At 36.2% G+C, this 23,138-nt stretch overlaps 1 protein-coding gene across 1 annotated transcript in view; it reads left to right on the forward strand.

Moving 5' to 3' along the window:
- CACNA2D3 (calcium voltage-gated channel auxiliary subunit alpha2delta 3) overlaps positions 1–23,138 on the forward strand; it is a 385,949-nt gene that overhangs the window by 183,305 nt on the left and 179,506 nt on the right. Inside the window, exons 10-11 of the mRNA XM_054640357.2 lie at positions 9,849–9,938; positions 13,571–13,684. Coding sequence (XP_054496332.2) covers positions 9,849–9,938; positions 13,571–13,684 — 204 coding nt within the window. The remainder of the gene's footprint in view (positions 1–9,848; positions 9,939–13,570; positions 13,685–23,138) is intronic.

Raw genomic sequence — 23,138 nt, forward strand, 5'->3', positions numbered from 1 at the left:
ATTCTCACTAAAAGAAAAGGAACAGTAAAGTTTCAGCTGAACACTGAACTCTGCTCAACACCCAGTGTGGTACTTCACTTGTGCTCAGGTTGTCTCTGAGCAGGAATTAGAGAACACAGCTCTGAAAACACCCTTTGGAGTGTGTCAGTGCTGGGTCTCTTTATTTTTACCAAGACAAAATGATTTTTGATGTTGTTATGCTGATCTTTACTCCATTGTGTAACTCCCAAGAGTTCTTTGCGCTTTATCTATGTCCTACAGAAATTATTCTTCATGGGCTTCTTCTTTTATATATTTGATATTTACCACTGCAGGTATCTAAATATCATTTGGTTGCTATGTGGGCATGAATTTAATGTTGAAGTCCCTCATTTGTGAATTGTGGTGCAACTTTCTAAATGAGCCCTTTTTCTGTGTACGTCAAATGAGCCACATGAAATCTGTGCAAGTTCTAGATGCAGACCAAAGATTCAAATGTATTGCCCAGATGTCCTGTCTGGAATGAATCCCACAGTTAACCTTTCTGTCATTCTGCAACTGATCAAAATGCAGATTACCCCACACCCATATGTTACTTAATATCAGATTTATTTTAATTTAATTGATCAAAATGTTTTTATGCCACCCAGATGATGCCCAGATTTTAAGAACAGAGCTCGATTTTTCAAAATAACGAAATAAAAGTTCACATTTTGTTTTTCAGAGTAAATGTTGATATAATTTCTGATTAGGGAGATTATTTATTTATTTATTTATTTAGAGAATAACTTTGTCCTTTGTCTATAAACTGAATAATATATGCGATATCTGGGGACATAATTAAATATGAACTTTTTTCTAGTTGGTTATATTTCTAAGGTAGTTCTTGTTCTTTCCTTGAAAGGCCAGAGCTTAAAAAAAAACTGAGATAGGTAGCATGTAATAGTTGGGTGCATTTGTGTAAACCATGACTTGCCCAATATTCATTTCTTTTTTACATGTGACCTCATATGTTCTTATATCATTTTTCTAGACACTGTAATGAAGTTAAAACTTTATTTGCCTAAACACTAGAAGGCACAAAAGTTCCATTGTCCCCAGTACAGCTCAGAGTACAAAGTAGAGATTGTCCAAGGAGGTGGACAGCCACTTAATCCTACATGAGTAATTCAGTTATCATGCTCCTGAACCCAGTTAAAAACAGCTTTCTGAAATATCTGATACTGTTGTAAGATGTGATACTGTGTGATTTGACTGACACAGCAAATTTACCTGGGGGCCTCATCAAAACTCACTATATTAACTGGAGAAGTTTCTCTTGAATTCAGAGCTCTTAAGTCAGGCCCATAGAAAAAAGATGTCCTCAAATGTTGTTCATGTGCACATTCCAAAATTGGTCCAGAGCTATCAGAATATTTAGCTGTGTTTTGGAACTCATCAAAAGTATTCAATTATTTGGGTTATAACTTTTATTTCTGTGAGTCTCACAGATACACCAGACTACTACTGTAGTTTTTGGGGTTTTTTTGTTTGTCTTTTTTGGTGTAATTGCCATTGTCCATTGTAATATCAGAGGAAAAAGCAGATAAAATTACACTTTCTCAACCAGTCTTAAAAGGTAAATACTCCTTTGCAAGTTCACTGGTAATAATAATAACTCTTTCTTTTCATTTGTTTATGAAATGATGAAAAACCCAAGAACAACATCAAGGCAAACACTGTGTTTTGTAGCTTTTCCAAGCAGTCGTTATCAGCATGTGAACATGTTTCTGTACTGGCAAAGTAGAGCAGGAGATTGACAGGCAATGTTTTGATATAATCTATTGTTTCAGTTTATATATGTCTACATCTGCCTGATTTTTTTTAATTCCAACCTAGATCTGAAAATATAGCTATATATTTGGTTCAGAACTTTCTATCCTTCATTTTTATGTCAAATATTCTTCTCAATTGAATGGCTGCAATGATGATCACATCTGTTAGTATAAACTTTACTAGCACCAAAAGAAATACAAGTATTTTTAAAAAGTCAGAACAATTTTTCTTTAGCTGGCAAATATCTATTCTCAAATGATAACTTTAGATGGAAACAATTAAAATTTGCTGTAATGGTATTTCATATTGCTACACATATTTCTTTTATGTGGGAAGAGGAGATGTTTGATGCTGATGATTGCAGGGACTGAATTTTTAGCAGTTCACTCTACCACTCTTTTATGTTGCTATTCATAGTCCTGACCTCTCTTAAGACACATATCACTTAATGCAGCACTGTGCCTGGAAACATGCATGGAACCAAATAATTTTACCCATCTATTAGCTTATGCTGAATAAACTTGAATTCCTACCTTTTTTTTTTAAACCATAGTACATGAATTTCAATATAAAAAATTCCCATTAAATGACCCTTAAGGAAAAAATCCCCCTGTGCCATACACCCCAATTATTGCTAACTGCATCTTGCCAGGTTCATCTGACACCACTTGTACCAAATACAGACAGTTCTTAGAAGCAGAGATAAGAAATTACTCTGAGATGTTTGGAGCTTTTAATCTCACGAGCAAGGCAGCTGTCTCAATAACTCCAAATAAAAATTGCTCTCACAGGATCAGTACCCCAGTCTATATTTATCTTGAAATTATTTATTGAAGAACCACTTTGCTGTCTTCCTGCAAGGCTCAGATGTTTTCAGATGGAATCTTTCCACTCTGAGGATGTCACTTAAAGATGCTGAACGGTGTTCTTTGAATCTTGTTTAATCTCTCAACTTTAACAAAACAAAGAAACAGACTCCAGAAGAATTGCTGTCCTTATCCCTTGCACTTCATTTGTAGAGAGCTGAAGGGCAAACCAGGTTCTCAGCAGAATAATTTAAGTTATTCTGACTTAGGGCAGCCGGGCCAGGGCTGGGTGTGGGGAGAGAGCAAATGCTCCTTTTTAGGCAGAACTGAATGTGGTGTTTGCTCCTGCTGGAGGGCTCTGTGGTGCCAGCACTGCCAGCCCTGCTCCTGCCCAGCCCTTCCCAGCACAGCCTTGTCTGCCCAAGGTCCAGGCGTGAGTGGATCCTGGCTTTGGGCGACAGCCAGAGCCTCTTCCACTCCCACCCCCTGCCTGCCCAGGGAAAACAGACATGGGAGCATCTTCAGGGAAGGGAAGGATTTGTTTGTAGGCTACAGGAAAGAGCTTCAGGCTCAGGGCTCAGAGCAGCCTGGGAAATGAGTGCTCCTTCGTGGTGTTGGTGCTGAATATTCAGTGGGATTTCGGGTAGCAAATAAACACGCTCGTTCACGTTCAGGGATGGGATGCAGAAACCCTTACCTATAATTTTCAGGAATGTAACAGGCTTCCACAGAGCCAGACTTTCAGAAAATTCAATTAGTCTTAGAAAAGAAAGAAAGAAAAAAGAAAAAAGCTGTCTGGTTTATACATTTTCTCATGAAACACTGTCACTCTTGATCCCCTCCCCACCTCTTTTTTGGAATGGAAACAGTACTGTAAACACAGTGTTCATTCCACACATTGGCTCTAGAACACTTACCTTTTTTCTGGACCACAGTAGTAAGGGAAAACTTACCTAAAATAAAAAAAAAACAAAACCCACTCTCATCAAAGAATGAAAAAGCATTTAAAGCATTGTAGCTCTCCTATGTCCACTCTGTGGTGGCACTTTCCCTTCAGTAATGGATTTTAGTTTCCTGTTGCAAGCACCAGGGAAGGTATTAGAAAGCCAACTTCAGTTCCATCCCCTTCCTTCAATTTTTCTCTGTCTTTCAGGTAAGAACATATACTTGACATTAGGGTAAATATGTATAAAGTGCACACAGAGGAAGGAACCTGCATTTCTCCCTGAATAACATCCCAATTATTATTGATGAAGCATTCTTTTCCTCGAGAGTATGCAGTCTTTTGTCCATTTGCATCTGTGCTTAACTTAAGAGTTAAGACTCAACTGGAATATCTGAACTGAACACTCTTCTCACAGCTGTTTCAGTAAGGGGTGAAAAGTTAGACTTAATTTATATGATAACGGAGCTCAAGTTAGCCAAAGATTCTTGATCCTGCATCGTTTTGTTAAGTAAAGAGAGCAGTCAGATGGAAAAGAAAATAGAGCATCAGTACTTTTACCTTTGCAATGCTCAGCCTGGCTAGATGAATGTTTTGAAGACTGGTACAGATTTCATAGTGATTGGTGTAGCAAAAGCAGGAATGTTTTTTGAACAAGTCTAACTCCTAACAAGTTAGGGGTTACTTGATCAAGACCAATTTTTTGTTAAAGCATTAATAAATGTCTGCTATATTACAGTAGACTTTTGAGGGACATCAAATACATTTATTATCATCAAGCATTTTAATGTTTAACACATCCCTGCATTTTTGTGGGGGGAAAAGAACAAAGGTTGGAGAAAAAAAAATACTTTCATCAATCTCCAGCATGTAACGTGCTTCTCCTTGAGAAAGTGTGAAGATACTTTGAAAGAAGTAAGGGTCTAAGCATCTATACCACTTCCCTGCCAGCTTGAAGAACAGCCAAGTAACACAGACTTGAATAGTAAATCTTCATTTAACTTTAGTTTTTCTTACTGCTGGCAACAACCTGCAAAGGAGGAGATGCTTGTATAATTTGTGTAATCTGTTTAGAAACTTCCCCAGGTTTTGAGCAGGTTGTTCTATTACTTTTCTGCAAAACTGCTGGTTCTGTAAGTGCTTGTTGTGTGCAGCTTTGAGAGCAATCTGGAATTTCTGTCAGGTACACTTGAGAAGGCATTTTTCTTTTCAGAAACCTTCTTGAATGGAGTTTGCTTCATGTATTTGTAAAAGACAAAGTTTCAACTTCCAATATGTTTGTGTTTTGATATGACAGTTATGTGAATGGTGTTAATGTATTTGCCACCAGTTTTCCTAAGAAACACATAGGAACCCCAGTACTAGAATTCATCCAAGATAGAGTGTTTCAACTTTCATTTTACAATGGGAAAATACAGTAATTTGTTTTTGGAATAATTATAATGTCAGGTGATATGGCAGGTGTCACTCTGTCTCCTCTTATTTCTAGAAGTTTTCACAGCCTAGCAATTGTCATAAATTTTTGTGTTGGCACAAAGCTACAGTTCAATTTAGATATGTGGAAATTGTAAGCTATCCCTAATTTGCAGAACTTGCTTTAAGTTTCGTTTATCACAAAAATTAAATCTGTAATTGCATTGGGTAGCATAACTGAGGTTGAAATTAATCTGTGATCCTAAATGTGGTTTGGTAATATAAAATATGCAAGGTATATTTGAATTTTACCAGACTATTTTATAATTTGGCATCAGTGTTAAACAGCTGCTACCTTGAAGTGTATCAATTTGCTATACACAAATTTAAAAAAGAGTGGGAAATAGTTCAGACACTATTCTGTCACCGTCTGCACTTTCTCCACAAATTGCAAACATGTGGAACTGCCTATTTTAATGCTAGTTTTCTTGGGCCAAGAGGTTTTCATCTTTGAGAAACTCCATGTTACAATTTACCTACCCCAAAGGAATCGGATGACAATCTGATTTAATGTAACTTCAGATTTGAAGTAACAATATTACAATATACATTCCTCTTTTATATGTTTTTTTAATGTACTATATATGGGTTGAGGACATTTCTCTGTAAATGTTTCCAGATGAAATATATCATCTTCTAGATGCACAGATAGGCACAGTAACTCCAAACTAAATCAAGAACTTACCCCAGCGTAAATTCGAATGACAGAAATAGACAGATGTAATGTATAACTTCCAAGAAGCTTTTATTTTTCTATGCAATTACCAGAAATTAAATAACCAGAAGACTGATTCAGCAAAGAAGCTGAGTGAAATTGCCAATAAGAGGTTGGTAAATACAAATTTTGCATATTGAATTCTATTTAAGCAAATTACTTTTGCATATTTATCTATCCATCTCTGTCAGATGACAAAAAAAAAAGAATCAACTGTATTGCTTAGCTGTTAAAAACCCCAAAATAGTAAAGTCTCACTGAAGTCTACTCTTACTTTAAAACTGTCAAGCTGCTATCGTCCCTCAAAAGTTTCAGTAAGCCCCTGACCACTGAAATTTGGTCTGACTTTTTCTATTGCAGTAACTAATTTACTTAAGAAGAATTTGGTTTTAATCTGAGTGTATTGGATCTTGAGCTCTTCATTCAGCATTGTTTTTATGATTAGTTTTTCCCCAAAAAGCCCCCTTCTTTTCCAGCACAGTGAGTGAGGAAACAGAAGGGGTTGGATGATCATTACAGCCAGGTAACCTGTAATTGCCTGCCCAAGGGTTTGCAGTGGGCTGATGCCTAAATGCATTTTACACATTTATCTGTCAGTGCACGTGGGTAAAGCTCCCTGTGACACACAGGTGAACATCAGTCTCCCACCTCACACAGGCCTCCTGACTGGCTTTTTCTCCTTTCCTGTTTGTGTGCTGATGCAGTCCATCTTCACAAAGCTGATAAATCTTTGCCAAGCATGTCCCAGGGCCATGTGGAGTTACAGCATGTGTGGATAGGCATGGGAAGTAATTCTAGAAGTAGCAAAGACTTGCAGTAAAGCTGACAAGGAAACCTGGAGGAATGTTGAAGCCATTAATAATGCTTTTCTGTAGGAAGCTCAACCTTGTCAGACAGTTAATAGCAAATATGCTCTTCCAGTGGAACTGTGTAACCTCTGTGCATATATTAGTAGTGAACTGTTCCTTTTTGGATTCAGTGGAAAATGCTTTATTCATTGGCTTGAATCCATGGTCCTGTACCCAATCTAATTTGGGTATTCCTACTCATCATAAGTGATGCCTTGTTTTTGGTAAACAAAAGTAGGCACTTAATAAGTATTTGTGCAAGGTGCTGGGACTCCTGTGCAGCATATTGGCTTAACAAGAATGAAATCAAAACTTTGGTGGTTATAATAAAAATTAAATTCAACTAATTCTGAAGCCTTAAAGTAAATAAAAATAATTTTAAAAATGTATTTTTTTTCTAGATTAGTGGGAAGAGTAGAGATGGGGACTTTATTTGGGTTACTTTCAGTTTATGAGAGTAAATGCTCTATTGGTTTCCTTCCATTTTGTCAGTGCCAGAGAGAGTTAATATAAAGGGAAACAGGTTTCCAGGACTTTCAGGAGAGGGATCTGCTGTAGACCATAGCAAGCTCAGCTTACTGAGTGTTGTATCTGTGTGTGTGAGGCTTTAGGCAGTGCTCTCATGTTAAAATGCATTAAAGCAACCTGTGAGGTCTCATCTGTGTGCCAATGAAAAGGTGAGCCAAGCTCTCTGCTCTAACAGTCTGTCATGATGCTGGGGAAAAAAACCCATTGGTATAATTCTGCAATGCTTGCTGCAGTGAACAGGAATGCTGGGATTGCCTTTGGGACTGCCTCAGCTGGCATCTTCTGAGCTTTTCTGTGTGTGTCTGAGATGGGCTGGTTGTCACAGCCCTTACCTGGAGCTGGAGACCTGGAGCTCAGGTCTCTGTGTTAATGTATCATCACCTGCTTTCAGATGTGTTTGTTTCCTGTTCTCAGATGTCAAATGAAGATGGCTGCAGTTTGTTCTTTTCCTTTTATTCCTGTTTAGAAAGGATAAAACTTTGAAGGTTATGGAGTATTCTTATATTATTTTAATGGAAGCCAAAGAATTTCCACCATGGCTGTGCAGACACTGGACTCTGTTTGCTTGGAGGGTGACCACTTTCCCTTTGCTTCCAGAATACAAAAATTTGTCATCCCTTTGTGATCATAGATACCAGTCAGCTTGTCTAATCTCAATAAACCTTGTGAGGCCATTGCAGCAGCCTCTAAAATAACAGACCAGAAAAAGGAGTTGCCTTAGAATTTCCTGAGAATTGCCACAAAATTAGCAAATCATTCTTCATGTTTTGTATGGGCTAGATAAATCAGTGTCTCATTTTGGCTACAAGTTTGACAGCTCCTGCCATGAAGGAAGAATTCAGTTTCTGGCCTTCATCTCAGAAGAGTTTTTAAATTGCCTGCAATGACCTGGAATTGGGAAAGGAAAATCAAATTCTTGCCTGTATTCAGATTGCCCTTTCTACCTCCCTAACTTTGCCTGTGTTCTGAATCCTGAAAATGGCTCTGAATATGTGTCAACTCCCAAGCACAGATTTGCTGAAATAAATTGCTTAACTTGAATTATTTGAATTAATTAACTCTTAAATCCTAGTAAATCAAAAGTAGGAAACTAAGAAGTAACAAAAATGCAAGTTGCTATCATATTTTGAGAGACAATTTTACCTAATCCCCAAAGAATAAAAATTTAATGTAATCATCTAACCAAGTATGATCCCAAATCCCTGCAGTTGTTCATTTAACTGTGAGGCTAGAAAAGGGGAATACACTAGGGTGTACCAAAAGATGCTTGCAACAACCTCATTATAAGAGAAATTCCAACTTCAATCATGATAATTGGTTATGAATCTGTCTTCTTGTTCAGTTATGCCAAAGCCATATGCAGCAGTGGTGTGATTTTAATGTTCTGACTGTCCCATGACACACAGAATGTGAAGGACATCAAAAACCATCCTGGGTTTCTTCTCACTTAAGTTCTGGAGGGCCTCATCCTGACTTAGCTGCACATGTGGATTTGTATCCTCGTTCTCCTCAGCCCGTGTCTTTGAGACCCTTCTGGGTGATCGCAGACCCCGCCCCAGCTGAACACTCCTGTGCTTCCTCACTCAACTCTCTGCAGCTCTGACCCTGTAATTTTGTAATCAGACATCAATCTCTGATTGTCATAATTGTGTGCCTAATTTGCATTCAGAATTACCAAGATTATGCATGTCAATTAGGTATATGAGTCTGCAATTAGATATTGCACATTCTGGTATTTGCACATGGGAATTAAGCATACAGTTGTCCAGGAATGTTTGTGCACACATTGGACAGATACCCCAGTCAAACGAGGGCTCCAAAATGACAGCAAAAAGAGACTGAGGTAAACCATTCTATTACTAAAAAGAGCACTTTAAGTTGTAAAGTTGAAGTATGGTTTTTGCTTCATTAAGAGCAAGGGACTCCTGCTTTTTGAGATCTGTTTGGTTTCTGCAAGTTATTGAAAGTGGAATTAAGGTGATTTTTATCTCATTCTGAAATCACGTATTCTTTTTCTTTAAACTAATATTACAGTGGCATATGTCTTGCCCTGACATTTTTTCTTTACTAGTTGGGTTGAAATACCCTTTTCTGTTTTGCAGTTCTTTTGTACTTTTTAGCCAATTGTAAAGACTGCAATAGCACTTCACAAAAGCATTGCCTCCCCTGCTGTTTCCCACCACACAGGTCTTCATTTTCTTCTTACAAATTAATTGTCTTGTCTTCTTGTGTAGAACAGTTTTTAATGAGTCTAATATTAATATTGAGTGATAAACTGCTTTTATACTTCAATGACCTAATGATTAGAATCTATAATCTTTTAGAGGTGTGTACTCTCAAAGCTAATTGTTAGAAAAAATAATTTTTATTAACTATCACATTCCAAAAACCTGCAGGGAAAATCGTTATAAATTATATAAAATTACTACACGAAGTGAAAAGAAAATATGAAGAAGATCTCTAAATAAAAACACAAAAAACAAAACCAAAATTATTGGATTGAATAAGTAGCCAAAATGTATGAAAAATATGATGTCTTTGCATCATTATTGTACTAAGATATCCTTAGTTTAGTGTTAGTTGAAGAGTCAGAAAAGGTTAACTGGGAATTATTTTGTTAGTTAGTGTCTGTGGGCATTTAAGCCTAAGAAGTTGGTCTGAATTATTCAGAAATCCTTAATCATCAACAGGTCTGTTGTAACAACATCCTGACAAATGAAAACTTCCTGTTCATGTTTCAGCATTTCAGGGAACACCTTGACAAACTTTTTGCAAAAGGAATTGGAATGCTGGACATTGCTTTAAATGAAGCTTTCAACATGCTCAATGAAGTAAGTTCATGCTTTTCAGATCCTTTTTGTTTTTCACCTCCTTCTTGTTTTCCCTTTTTTCAACTGAGTTTATATTCCTGAAAATGTTTTAAAATGTTTCCTGAAGTATAATCATGTATTTTGTGGAAAAAATACTCTGAAGTGTGTTAGTCTGCTGGAAGATGAAAAGAAGTCATCTAAACTAAATAGCAAAATGTCTTTTGATTGAAGGATGTACTTGGAAAAAAGAGCTCAAACCCAAATATTCTCAAAAAAAGTTTGACAAGTGTGCCTGCCTTTATGCTGTGTGATCCTAGATTAATTAATGGTTCTAATTCCTGTGTATTCATCTTGAAGGGCAATATTGATTGATTCTTTTCCAGGCATAAAATCTTAAAATGAAAAAAGGAGTATCTTCTTCCACCCACAGCTCGTGTGTTCAGTTAGACAGTGTGGAACTAATGCCTTCGTGTGGTGCATGCCAAAAACGACAATGGGAAAAGGTGCATGAAGTAAAGGACACTGTAGGCTGTTTGTAGAGGTTTTATTAAGAATTGTGGCCACCAAATAGAGTCTTGGGAACCAGAAAAAGAGTATGAATGCCTCAGTGCAAGAGATGTTCAGTGCTAGTCCTCCAAATGTATGTAAACTGAAAAAAAAAAATCACATTGCAGGAAGTGAAGACCTGAAGCAAGACCTGTTTTGCTTTGGTTTAAAATCTGTGAGGTAACTGAAGTTATAATGATGAATGTGGTATAAAACTCTCATTAGATAATCTGATAGCTCTGAGACTAAAGGGATCTGATAGCCCATGTGCTGAACTGCACCCATGATGAGATCTGTAAGATCATGATGGACTCTGCTACGTGTATGCTCAGATCTCTTCAAGCTGCTCTATTTATTGCTTCTATTTATGCTTTAAAATGAAGTTTCAGATAGATTCAATCCTTCTTGTGTATAAACATCCAGAAATGCCAGCATAAAAATATTTTCCATTTTATACAGGCATATCTGCAATGTCTCTGGTTGGCTCAATTAAAGCCACCTAGGCCAGAGGAAAAGCTCAATCTCTCCTCAGCAGAGTACAGCAAACCATTTTCCACTTTGCAGGATGTGACCTTTATGTGCCAGAAGCCTATTTGAATTATAGGTTAGCTAAGGATGTCTTTTCTTCATTAAAAAGAAAAAAAGTGGTTGAATGGGGAGGGGGAAGGAGTGGGTGGTGGTATAGTAGAGGAAAAAAATAGAGAAAGCTTTGTGTTACACAAATAGTCTATAAAGACTCTGGTTGGATTTTAAAATGGTTCAGGGGTTACACTAATTAAACTCAGTCAATTTTGCCTTGCAATTACCTTTCAATATTTGCTATGGTTGTCAAGACTTGAAGATGTTTGCTACTGATACCTTTGAAAAGCATGTTTAAAAATCCACTTCCAAATTCTTTCCAACTGTCAATTTAGGCAGTGTACATTGTAGAGAGGAAGAATACAGAAGTGCTTGGTACAGTAGTCAGACACCTACTATGTCATGTGACAACTGCAATTATCTCTTTTGGTGACAAATGTGCTCTTTGAAGTGATTACCTTTAAAAAAATCATAACCAATTAAATAAAATTCTGTGACATTTCAAAGACTGTTAATCACAACCAACTGCTGTAAATGTCAGGATGCATTGAAATTTTTGCTGCTAACTGATGAATCACTGAGTTAATTGTAGTTCATCATAAGCCCCTTGTCATTGTTATTATTATGGAAAACACTTTCATCACTCTTGCTATTCAATAAAATTAAAAGTTTTAGACAAATATGAGAAGATATTACTCATCAAAGTATTTGAATTTAATCTCATTCTTCAAAATATTCAGATAACTGTGTAGAATAATGCAGATGCATACAGAGTGGTGTTTTAAAATAAATGTACAAAGGCATTTCCCCTTCATTAATTTCTCTTTTCAGATACCTTGTCACTTTTAAAATATATTGTCCATGTGAAGAATATATCCCTAGACAAAGTAACTTCACCTTTATGAGAAAAAAATGTCTGTAAGATCATGAAGGAATCCCACTTTAATAATTCTGGTTCTGGTTAAGACTGGAAAACCTGTCATGATGGGAGAATTTTGAGTGACTGCCTTGCACATTACACAGAGGCAGTGATCACAATACAGCTAACTCTGTAAATCCACATTAGATGCCCTTTTAGGCAGGCTGCTTCTGGTCCTGTTTGCTGAGGTTTCTGTTGGATGAAAAGGAAGCTGATCTTGAGGAGGGATGCAGGTGGTGTGATAGAAATGGTTGTTGAATGTGGGTATGGCCACTCAGATCCAGAAATGTGAAGGCAGAAAAGACAGAGGACTTTGGGGACCCACCACCCACCCTCTTCTACTGCAGGCATTTCTACAAAGATGACATTTTTAGGATCACTTTTTCAGAAAAAGTGGATTTTAGAGTTTGAAAACAGTTAAGGGCAAACAGACTGTGGAAAAAATAAAAGTCAGAGCTGTTGGTACTTCAAATCAAACCAGAATGCTCTGAATAATTTTTCATGACTGCAGGAGCAGTCAGAGTCCCTGCCAGGTAATTCCCCTATGAACACAGGTACTGCTTTTTAAATTGAACCACCACCCTATTCTGGGGCACAGCAAGGCTGGTGAGGTGGGACAAGGTAATTCTTGCTTGGCCTTCTCACCATCAAGAGAAGGGTGATAGGATGAGGTCTTGCCTGACCTCAAATGTGATAATGTACGTGAAAACTACAAGGAAGTAATTGTAATATCCCATTTATTGATGTTTTCATAGATTTTTTTAAGTGTTCACACAGAGAAATTAAAAATCAAATAATTTTAAAACTTTGCTATTTTTTGTCCTAAGAGATGGATGTTTCCCCAAAGTTCCTTGAACACATAAGGTAATAGACAAATAACAACTTATTCTGCAACCAAAGCAAATGGAGACACATGGATTCAGAGTCAGAGTACCAACTCCAGAATGAAGAGATCAAAGCTCATATGATGACAATGTGTTTGTTCTTTGACAGGAGAAAATCCCATTTGTGTAAGGATGAAGCTGCCTTTGCTTATGCCAGAGGATTGCTGATTGCTGTCTGAGTACCTGTGCTCAAGTACTGCACTTCAGCAGCCTGAGTTACTTACATGTATTCATCTGGGGTAATAGGAGAATCTCAGGGTATATAAATATGAACTGGGTTCTCCCAGATAAATATTTAAAGGAAAATAGCATATGGAATGGAATCCTGAGTGAATATGAATGAATGCCATATGAATAGTCAGATGTCTCTCAGGAGCTGTGTATCCCCTGTACTTCTCAGAAAAATCACCATTGATTACTTTCTGTGTAACATGTTCTTTTAAATGAACCCTATGGATGCATTTAATCAAACCCTATGGGTGCATCAATACTCATCACCTATCTAAACCAGGAGAATACAATTTTAATTTTTTGTAGTGCTACATTTATGCATGTCTCTTATTTTTCAGTTCACCAAGAACAAAAAATCTATGAAAAAATGTTTTCAGCCTGAATCTTTTTGACTTCTTCTAAGGATGCTAGAGATGTGACAAAATCCATGTGTGATCCTGTGTGTTTTCATGTAACAGGAATGTGCTGTTCCTAATGGTTGTTTCCTTTTGCAGTTCAATCACACAGGACAAGGAAGCATTTGCAGCCAAGCCATAATGCTGATCACTGATGGAGCTGTGGACACATATGATACCATATTTGCAAAATACAACTGGCCAGACAGAAAAGTAAGTGTGTTATCACCTTTACTGAATGGGAAACCCAAAGCTTCATATCCAATCTAAAGTGTGTATCTATTGAAGAGTCAGTAACTTTAATAATCTTTCTAATTATCTATAAATAATTTTGGATCACTAATTAAAAAAAAAAATGATGCTTATATGATATTGCCTGGGGATAGAGATGGCCTTTTATTGTGGTAATGGTCTTAGGTTAATAAGATATAAAGGCACTATTTCCCTCCAGGTTACATTTTGAGCATTATATAATCCTTCCCCTGAGACACATCATTAAGTATGAAAAAAAAAAATTCTTTTTTCTACCAAAATACACATTAATAGTTCAATGCTTTTTCAACCTAAAGATGGGTATGTACTATGGACAGCAAGTGACAGGAGAAAGAGCAGATGCAGTACTCAGTATTTTTAATTTCTTCATTTGGCAGAGGGAAGGATAGAGCTGAGAGTTGGTAAGATTTTATTAAAAATGTATCTGGCTCTATTGATCTGTATAAAGAAATTTGCCCAGAGCTAAATTACCTTATCATATAGCAAGTGGAAATTTCACAATAGAGCAGAAATGCCTTGAATTTACCAGATGAGGAAGCTCCAGTGGGCCTTGTTTCTCTATGTGAAATAATTTTCTTCTACGTTTTCTCTTCAGCTGAAGCAAGTTTTGGAACTATTTTAGGAAGTTTTTGTTGTTCTTTGCCATGTTATATGCCTGTGGAAGCAACAACCACATGGTTTCAAGTGCAGTTTGAGCAAGTAACTGATTCATGTGACTGTGCTGCATGGTGTTCTGTATTCGGTGGAAAAAAAGTAGTTGTTTTAATTTCCAGCTTTTAGTCATGTTTCTCTTTTATAAAATTCTGTTTATTTTCTGTAGTGACTTCTCTAGCTCTGTTTTATGCAAATATAATATCATTCCACTGGAAAGAAGGCCTAAAAGCTAAAGGTTTTGTAGCCAGTCCTGCCTCTCTTACTCAATGGGATGCCATCTAATTTAAGTTGTTAAGCCCTCAGATATTCCATGAGAACATTTTACTTTATCTAGCAAAAAACTGATGTTAAAGGAGATTCTCAGAGTCTCTCAGAAGGATGTGCCTCTGGTGCTGCCATTTTCTTATTCTTTGGAGTTGGTTCCTCTCCTAAGAAGAAGAGACTCTGGGGAAGCTCTTATCATAGGAAATCAGCAAGGAAAGAATTCTCTGAAAGAGGCAGCTAAGTATTTTCACAAAAACATGTGTTGTGTATCTTTCATGTGCTAATCCACAGCTCCATCTCAGATAACCCTGCTCAGCACAGCTGTTGCAAAAAGCAGCAGGAGAGGTTTCCACTGGGAATTCTTCTGCAAAGGCCCAGCATCAAGAGTCCTGCCTTGTTCAGCTAGGACATGGTGTCTGGGGAGCAGCTTTTAGTTAATATTCAACTCAATATTCTACTCAACTCTTCTAAAAATATTTAATGTATTAACACAGCCTTGTAAATTGTGTTTTAAGAAACATGTATGGGGAAAAAAAAATCTAATCTTTTTTCCTCTTTTCAGCCTGAAATGTTTCAGTATGAAAAATGTAAAAGATTTCCATATGTAGGCTTTAATGCATTAGAGCTTTGAATGTCTTTGTTGGATTTGTTATTCTAGAAAGGAAGGCTATTGAAAATGCAATATCCTACATATTTGCAGTGTCAGTGTGCCTAGAAATTATGCATGCCATGCACTTGAAATTCACTGCCTTTGCATTACACCTTCTTTATTCTCTCCAAAGCTGGTTTATATATTTATAAATCTCACCTTTGAACTGCTTGATAGTTTGTTTTTTTTTAATGTACATAATTTTCCCTATTATCTATGTATTGCCCTGCCATCTTTCTTATCATTTATGTTTTTCCTGCATTGTGATACTGGGGTGGGCAGTGGTGGAAAAGGCAATAGCTCAAATTGAGGTAAATTCTGAAGTTTTTGTTTGCCTCAATTACCTGGTTAGCAAAGTACCAATTTCAGTTATAGCTGCTCTAATGTTAGATAACAGCAAATAGTTTATAATTAGTTGCAGCATAAGTATTTTTTCTCTTGTAGAAAGGAAAGAAATCTTTATACAACTGTGAAGACTTTAAAAGTTTGTCAGTGAAAATCTCTAAAAATGGAGAGTGAATACAACTTGTAAGACATAAACACCAATTCATGTTTTCTTCCTTTCTCCAAACCATTTATATCTTTGCAAAAGATAGCTTTAAATATACATATATATATATATATATACACCATGTAAACAGGGAAAACAGCACTTAATTACATATTATTGGAGATATATTCTGCCTAACAACTGATTAAAAATCATCTTCCTTCTGATAATGCATTAAAATAAAATTGTGCTGCAGTTATTAGGAAAGGGAATAAAATGGCTCCAGTTAAATCCTCAAAGTAGCTTAAATTAAGCAATTGAGTTTTTTGATGTAAATCAGCCTGATTTTTTTGTGTGAACTAGGAAATTATGACCATCAAAAGACTAAAAATCATCTTCTGGACTGTTTCCCTGAAAGAAGGAATGCTTTCATTTTACTGGGTTTTTTATGAGTCTCTGTCCTCCTCAGCAGAAGGGAAAAAAACCCCAAAAATATTTCCCCGTGTTTACTTAGTATCTTCTGCTACTTTAAATGTAAATCTAGTAGATGCTATTTTTATAACCCACTATATTTTATTTATATGACTAGTTGTTAACATCTATTTCCTTCTTTTTATGAGGCCATAGGTGCAATCTTAAGGAGCTGATTCTCACGCATTAGAAATGAGTTTGTGCTATATACATAATTTTTCTCATTCATGAGACTTACATTCAGTTCTTTCCAATTTCTGTGATTCATTCAAGGCAACTCTGCCACGTGAAGTGCCAAAATGGGAATAATTAATCCACAAGAGTAAATAAATCTACAAATCTCATATAAAAGCCCAGCTTTTCATCATGTAGCAGAAATAGGTATTTAAAAGGAATAGTACCAAGAAAGGGTTTGCTTACAATGAGAACTATTATACAGTTGCAATAATTTTATTTTTTTAAGATGCCCTATTTCAGGAGAAAGGCTTTTAAGTCTCAAAATATCTTTTTGATGTCAGTTATACCAGAATAATGCTTTTATTCTATGTTATTGCTCCTGCTATGAGATCCAAATGCATTATCAGAAACCAAAAACAAATACTGCACTTAAGTATTTCTCTAGGTCCCTTGTTCTAATTCAAAAGGATGAAAGGCCATGGGTAGGGGAGGCAGGCAGACAGATAAATGTGACTACATGTAAGGATAGGGCTTCAGGTCTGCTCCCAGAAGACAGTACCACTAATGATCTTTTCTTAAATAAAACTGTCCTACTTTCTTTCTAGTGGAAAATTCCAGCAATAACTAACAGAAAATTCCATGAAGATTAATCTTGTAAATGCTGCTGAAATGCCTTAGTACATCAAAAAATGGAATTATGATGAGATTAGAGATATTAACAGAGCTTCAAGCTTTGTCAGGTTCTCAGCTGAAAACAATTTTAATCACTAATTGAAAATTAGTAAACTTGGAACAGAAAGCATCTACTTAAATATTATTTAACACATTTTGTCATTTTAAATATAGGAAGACTGTTCTCAGAATCTTGTGATGTTGCAAAAGAAAATAATGCAGTAAATTCTCTTCCATGAATTTACACAGCATTTGTATGAATGTGTAAGGGAACAATTTTAAACCCTATGAACTCACTGACAACTCCATGAAGTCTCATGATGTTTTTTCTCCACTGGCTAAAATGACCCAGTGCGTGAATATTTGAGGATCTTTTTTCTCTCCTCCATTTCCCATTGTTTTTATGTGGCTGTCAAGTTCTGTACCCCTAGTTCTGTACTCCCATCTACTCCTTGTTTTGGAGAAGCCCAAAAGCATTTCTTCCATAAATATGGTTGAGAACAGAGTCTAAAGTCTCATTGAGATCAAGGGGAAATCAGTATTTCAGTTTGGGTACAGACTTTTAGTATTCTTTTTGGGTCAATGCAGCTCTCAGGTGGCCAAGGAAGATGTCAGCCTTGGGATCTCTCATGACTGATGGCAACCAGAAAGAGATGTTCTCCTCCCTTGGCCTGAGAGGTCTTTGCTTCATGGCATTGCACTATATTTAAAACCTGGAAAATAAAGCAAAAGAATCATTGAATCATTTGAACTTTATCCTCCCCTTTGGGTGTGTCTTTGAGTCTGAAAAGCATTTGCTTTCATAATTATGTGGAACAGTTATATGCTATGGTAAATAGATGCAAAACCAGAAGCACTAATTCCTTACTAAGTCAAATGGAAACAAAAATCCCACCTAAAGTTTCCTCATTTTCTAGAATCAAATCCAGATAGAAAATCTGGGATAAAAATATCTCTGTATCCAGTTACCTAGTTAGTTATTCTGCAGCCTTTCTTTTTCTGGGCAAGGAACAGGGAATAGAACTTCATCTGTCTGTCTCCTATTATTCTGAGGCTCTGGGTAGAATTAATTTTGTATGGCACAGAAATATTTTCTTTATGCATTTGAACCATTACAACAAGGCAGAGATTTAAGATGGTTTCTATCAGTGCTAAGACTTCAAGTAGGGTGAATATAAAGCATAAGTGCAATAATGTCTTTATTCCAAGTGCTAAATGATTATGGTGTAGAAAGACCTAACAGCCAGTGCTGCCCATGTCTGAATGGAACCGTTGAAATTACAACATAAATAGTTCCATGACTTTTAAGTGTTTATACCTACTCTTACATCTGCTTTATAGGAAAAATTTCACAGTCTGGCAGGTCTCTGGATCTATATACAGTACTTAAATTTGTAATTGAATCCAGAGAGCAACACCTTGAAATTTGCTGGATTTAGACTTGGTTTCATAATACAATACTAAATTTGCAGGCAGTAATAATCAGTTAATAGTGCCCTAATTATGTGGGACTTTCATGCATACCTTTACAGGATCAGTATTTATGGTACATTTAATAATATATGGCTTTCTTAAATATTTAAGAAAATACTTGGTCATCCCTGGTGAGAACTGATCACTTGGTCACTAAAGCTCTTAATATCAATCCACTCATTTATATTAGAGATCTATGAAATAAAAATTTACATTTAATTGTTCTTCCCTTTTTTTTTTAAACTAGAAACTTATTTAGTGAGTTTATTCAGTGATCCATAATCTATTGGCTTCAATGGCTGTATATACAAAATAAATGTCTGAGCATTGGGTATATGTAAAAATCCTCAAACATTTAATTTCTGCCACAGGACAGGAGAGGAAGCTTTTCTTAACCTCTTTTAGCAAAGGAAGATGAAAACATGGCATGAAAACTAAAGAAATTAATGGGTGCTGTGAGAACAGGCCACAAGGCAATGGGTGGCTGCATTGTGGCACTGCAGTGGTGGCAAACCATCCTTCTCTTCATGTCTGCCATGCACAGGTTCCAAACCTTTCTGCAGAGCCTTAACCAAGTCTGCAGCTTAGGAATGAGGCAAAGTTGGCAACATGGAGCATTTGTACAGCAAATTGAATGTCTCATGTGCAGTCCTGTCTGGATGTTATTAAACTGAGTTTCTTTCTGAAAAGGCTGACGTACTTTGGAGGCAGATGCCATTACTGCTACACAAACCTGGTGCTTTATTACTGGTTATCTCAAGAACAAAAGAAGGTCCAGACACTTTATAGGCCTTTCAAGCTATGATGTAACTTATATTAATTACTTACCTTTTTAGGCACTCCTGTAGTATGATAAAAGATGGGGTAGGAGATCAAACAGAAGTTTTTGATTTCAGGATAAAAAGAAACAACTCATCACAGCTAGATTCCTGCCTCAAGTGTGAGTTCATTTTGAGAAAAAAGAAGTTTAAAAAAGGTTTCATTTTGCCTTATTACTTCTCCTCTTAGAGAGAAAAATGGGTGGGTAGGTCCTCTTTCAGTGAATTTTTTTTTTGGTCAAAACTACCGTAATGATTTCTACAAATTTGTCACTAGTGTTTTTACTTGTGTTCTTTTATGTGACACTCAGAGTAGTTAAGACCTCTTTTTCAGTCACTTGTCAATTTAATTTGCCAGGAAGAAACTTCCCCTGCAGTGCCTAAATTGAAACAAATGGAGAGAAGTTTTTTGTGAGATAAAGGTAATTAAATATTATCCTCAGGGCATATATGGATTGCCAGAGGAAGGATTACTGCTTCTTGTATACAGTCACTTGTTGGCTAGAATCATGGAGGAGTTAATGCCTTCTGAATGTTTGAAGACTTTTAGATGGAATGATAACTTATACCCATTGAAAATGCATATTCAAAGTGCCCTTACTGTGCTAATATTTGTAATATAATCAGAAATAGATACAAGAGTGAATTAGCCATGAGTCATACAGAACACCTTATAAATAAGGGACAGTCTAAATGGAGAATAATCCACAACTTGAAATAGATTATCCAGAGTACTCTTTGAGAACTCCTGAGTGTCAGTAATACAAAAATGATTCCTTTTCCGTGTAAAAAAAGGAGATAACTTTTATGTAGTATGTAGGCATAGAGAGATCCAAAATTTGAGATAAAATAGGTGTCCATAAAACATGCCTAGATGACTACAAGTAATCACTATTTGCCTCTGGCATAAAACTCCTTGTGGCTAAAATGTTTGGCTGATGGCCATTATTAACAAGAGAGACCAAAACATAAGAAGTAAATATCATAATAAGAAGCTGATATATTATGGATTCTGTTTACTAAACAAACCCCAAACAACCAAACCTTCTCCTGATAGTTTATGTGCTGTAAGGTATTAGTTTTTCAAAATAATCATGCCAGAAGCAAGACAGTTTAAAGTGGGCATAGTAATTGCAAAAATATGCCCATTTTGTTCTGTGGACTATGTCTATTCCTGAGGTAATGTTTTTTGTGAAGAATTGTGTCATCTGCTTAAGGAAATGGTGAGATCATTTATTTCTTGAAGTTCTTTAACAGCATAATAAAAACTGTATTTTAGTTTGTGTGGTTTAAACTGAGAAATGCTGCAGTTATCCTTAAAAGCCAGGATTCAGTTTATAGACTGTTCTTAATTCTCTTTATAATATATGCATCTTCTTAAACATTACAGACAGAAAAGAGATGTTGAAGTTTGTCAGAGCTGTTCTATTTTAGATGAGTATCAACCGTCTCTGTAAAAATATCAAGAATGTTTATTGTTGGTTGTGAGTGACCCACCACCAAAAAGGTGACCATAGCTGCACATATAAAACCCATTTGGTTGCACTGGACAATAAAGGGATAATACAGTACTCCAAACAATTATTTTGGATTAATATAATTTTAAAAATAAGTATAGATAGTAAAAAAAAAAAGTCAAGGTTGTGTTGGATTGAATGTCTTCCTAAATTTCCTGTTTAGAGTTGCCTTTTAGAAAGAGTTGAAATAATGTGATTTTATATTAAATGTTACATTACAGCCAAGAGTCATGGTGAAAACTAAGTTGGTGCAAGAGATAAAACTAGAGTTCTATTCACTCATCTCTGGTTCCTCCACTAATAGCCTGAAATTAGGATATAATAGATCTGCAAACTTGCTCAATAGGTGTTTTCTGATCTCTAGAGAGGAAGTTACAAAGTGAAATTTTTCACTGACTTTACAGACAGGGAAGAGTGAAAAATTCACATGTATTTTTGAAGTAAGATTTAAAAAGCTGTACTTATGATGTCCTGTTATAACCCTATTTTCTTTTAATGTAAGCTTGAGTCAAAACCAGTATTGTGTAGTGGACAAGCACTTTAATAGGATTAAAGATTTTTTCATGACTAAGAGGAATGGCCCCAGTTTGATGCAGGAGTACGAGCAGAAGAACAGTGCAGTCATGAGACTTGAACAGGAAAATGGGTTATTGCATCTTCTCCTGACCAACAGGTCAGATTCCTTCCTCTGGTGAGGTACAGCAATTCCAACAGCCTGTAAGCAGCTGGTCAGTACCCTGGAAAACTAAGGACCACACCAAAAAATAACTGTTTTCAGGCATTTCTTCTGACTTCTGAATTATATTTCCACCTTGTTTGTGTGATCCATTCTTAATTCGCTCCAGTATCATTTTTCCCTTAATGAAATCTTCATACACTCCTATTTTCTGTAACTCTCACTGTATTAAAATAAGCCATAGTGTGTTGTTTCATTACACAGGGAAACTTTAACTTCTGTTGGATATTTAGATTAAGTTGAGAAGGTTGGTAAATTGCATGTTTAAATATCAAATCTCAGGAGATGTTTGGAAAGGGAATGTTACAAAGAGAGGAAGTTAAATGTTTGGTATAGTATTCTCTTGCTGGCATCCCATTACATACAGCAAATGGTATTTCTTGCTCATTTTACTCTGAGAGGCCCAATTCTGCTGGTTTGGAAGTACAACAGACGTTGTTTATATGAAATTATTATTCATATATACCATTTTCCCAGAGTACCTCTGTTATCCTTCGTGGTGTCTGGCTGTGGAACAATCCCTCAATGCATGCACATATATCAAGGCAGTAGGAGAGATTCATTCCATGCAGGGGCTCATATATGTCCAGTTTAGGATTCATTTCAGTGAAATGCTTACATATGTGAGTTATTACATCCCTGCTAACCAAAGCAATGGATTCAGGCATACATTAAAGCGCTTTACTGAATTAAGAACTAAACAAGTTATCCAAACAATCCCATCTTTAGAACTCTGTTGTGGGTCTGCTGATTCTTTCTGAGTGGTAGAATCTTTAACTTTGTTAGTGGTTAGGCATTTTACAGAATACCCATTTCAAGAGCACAGTTTGTTTATCTCACTGTATTTATACCTACTTTTTCTAAACTGGCATAACAGCATTAACTGCATTCTGAGACTTCTGCAAAACATGGCAACCTCTGTAGACTTAACTTTTGTGTTCTGTCCCATGTGCAGACATCTGCTGCAAAACTGATAAAAACCTATTCTTTTCTACGAGGTTCTAAATTCCATCATCCCATAATCCTCTCTACTACCCTTACCATAATTGTTTCTGTGCAGAACTGACAGAATGGGATTTGCACATCTAAATAAATATGTTCTCTTTCTGTGGGATACCATTTGTACACTGACTTCTCTTAAGATTGCAGTTCAGTCACAGAGGTTTCCCCTTACAAATTCTTCAGAGCTTTTTGCTGGATCTTAACACTGAAGCTGAGTTTAGTTCATTGTTAGAAGACAGAAGTCTTTATTTTGCCATCATACATCATTAGAGATATCTTGAGAAAACATGAAGGATTTTGAGTCATCCAGGATTTGTTATTGAAGAAGGCTTTAAAATCCATTGTAGTAGTAAAGTGTAAATGCCAATGACTGCTGTTCAGCATGTTGTTATGAAAATAGGAGCAACTATAAATATTTATAAAACATTTTGAAATATGTGTTACATGGAGGTTCATAAAACAGAACACCTA

This window comes from Agelaius phoeniceus, chromosome 11, assembly GCF_051311805.1.
Source record: "Agelaius phoeniceus isolate bAgePho1 chromosome 11, bAgePho1.hap1, whole genome shotgun sequence".
Classification (NCBI taxonomy): Eukaryota; Metazoa; Chordata; class Aves; order Passeriformes; family Icteridae; genus Agelaius; species Agelaius phoeniceus.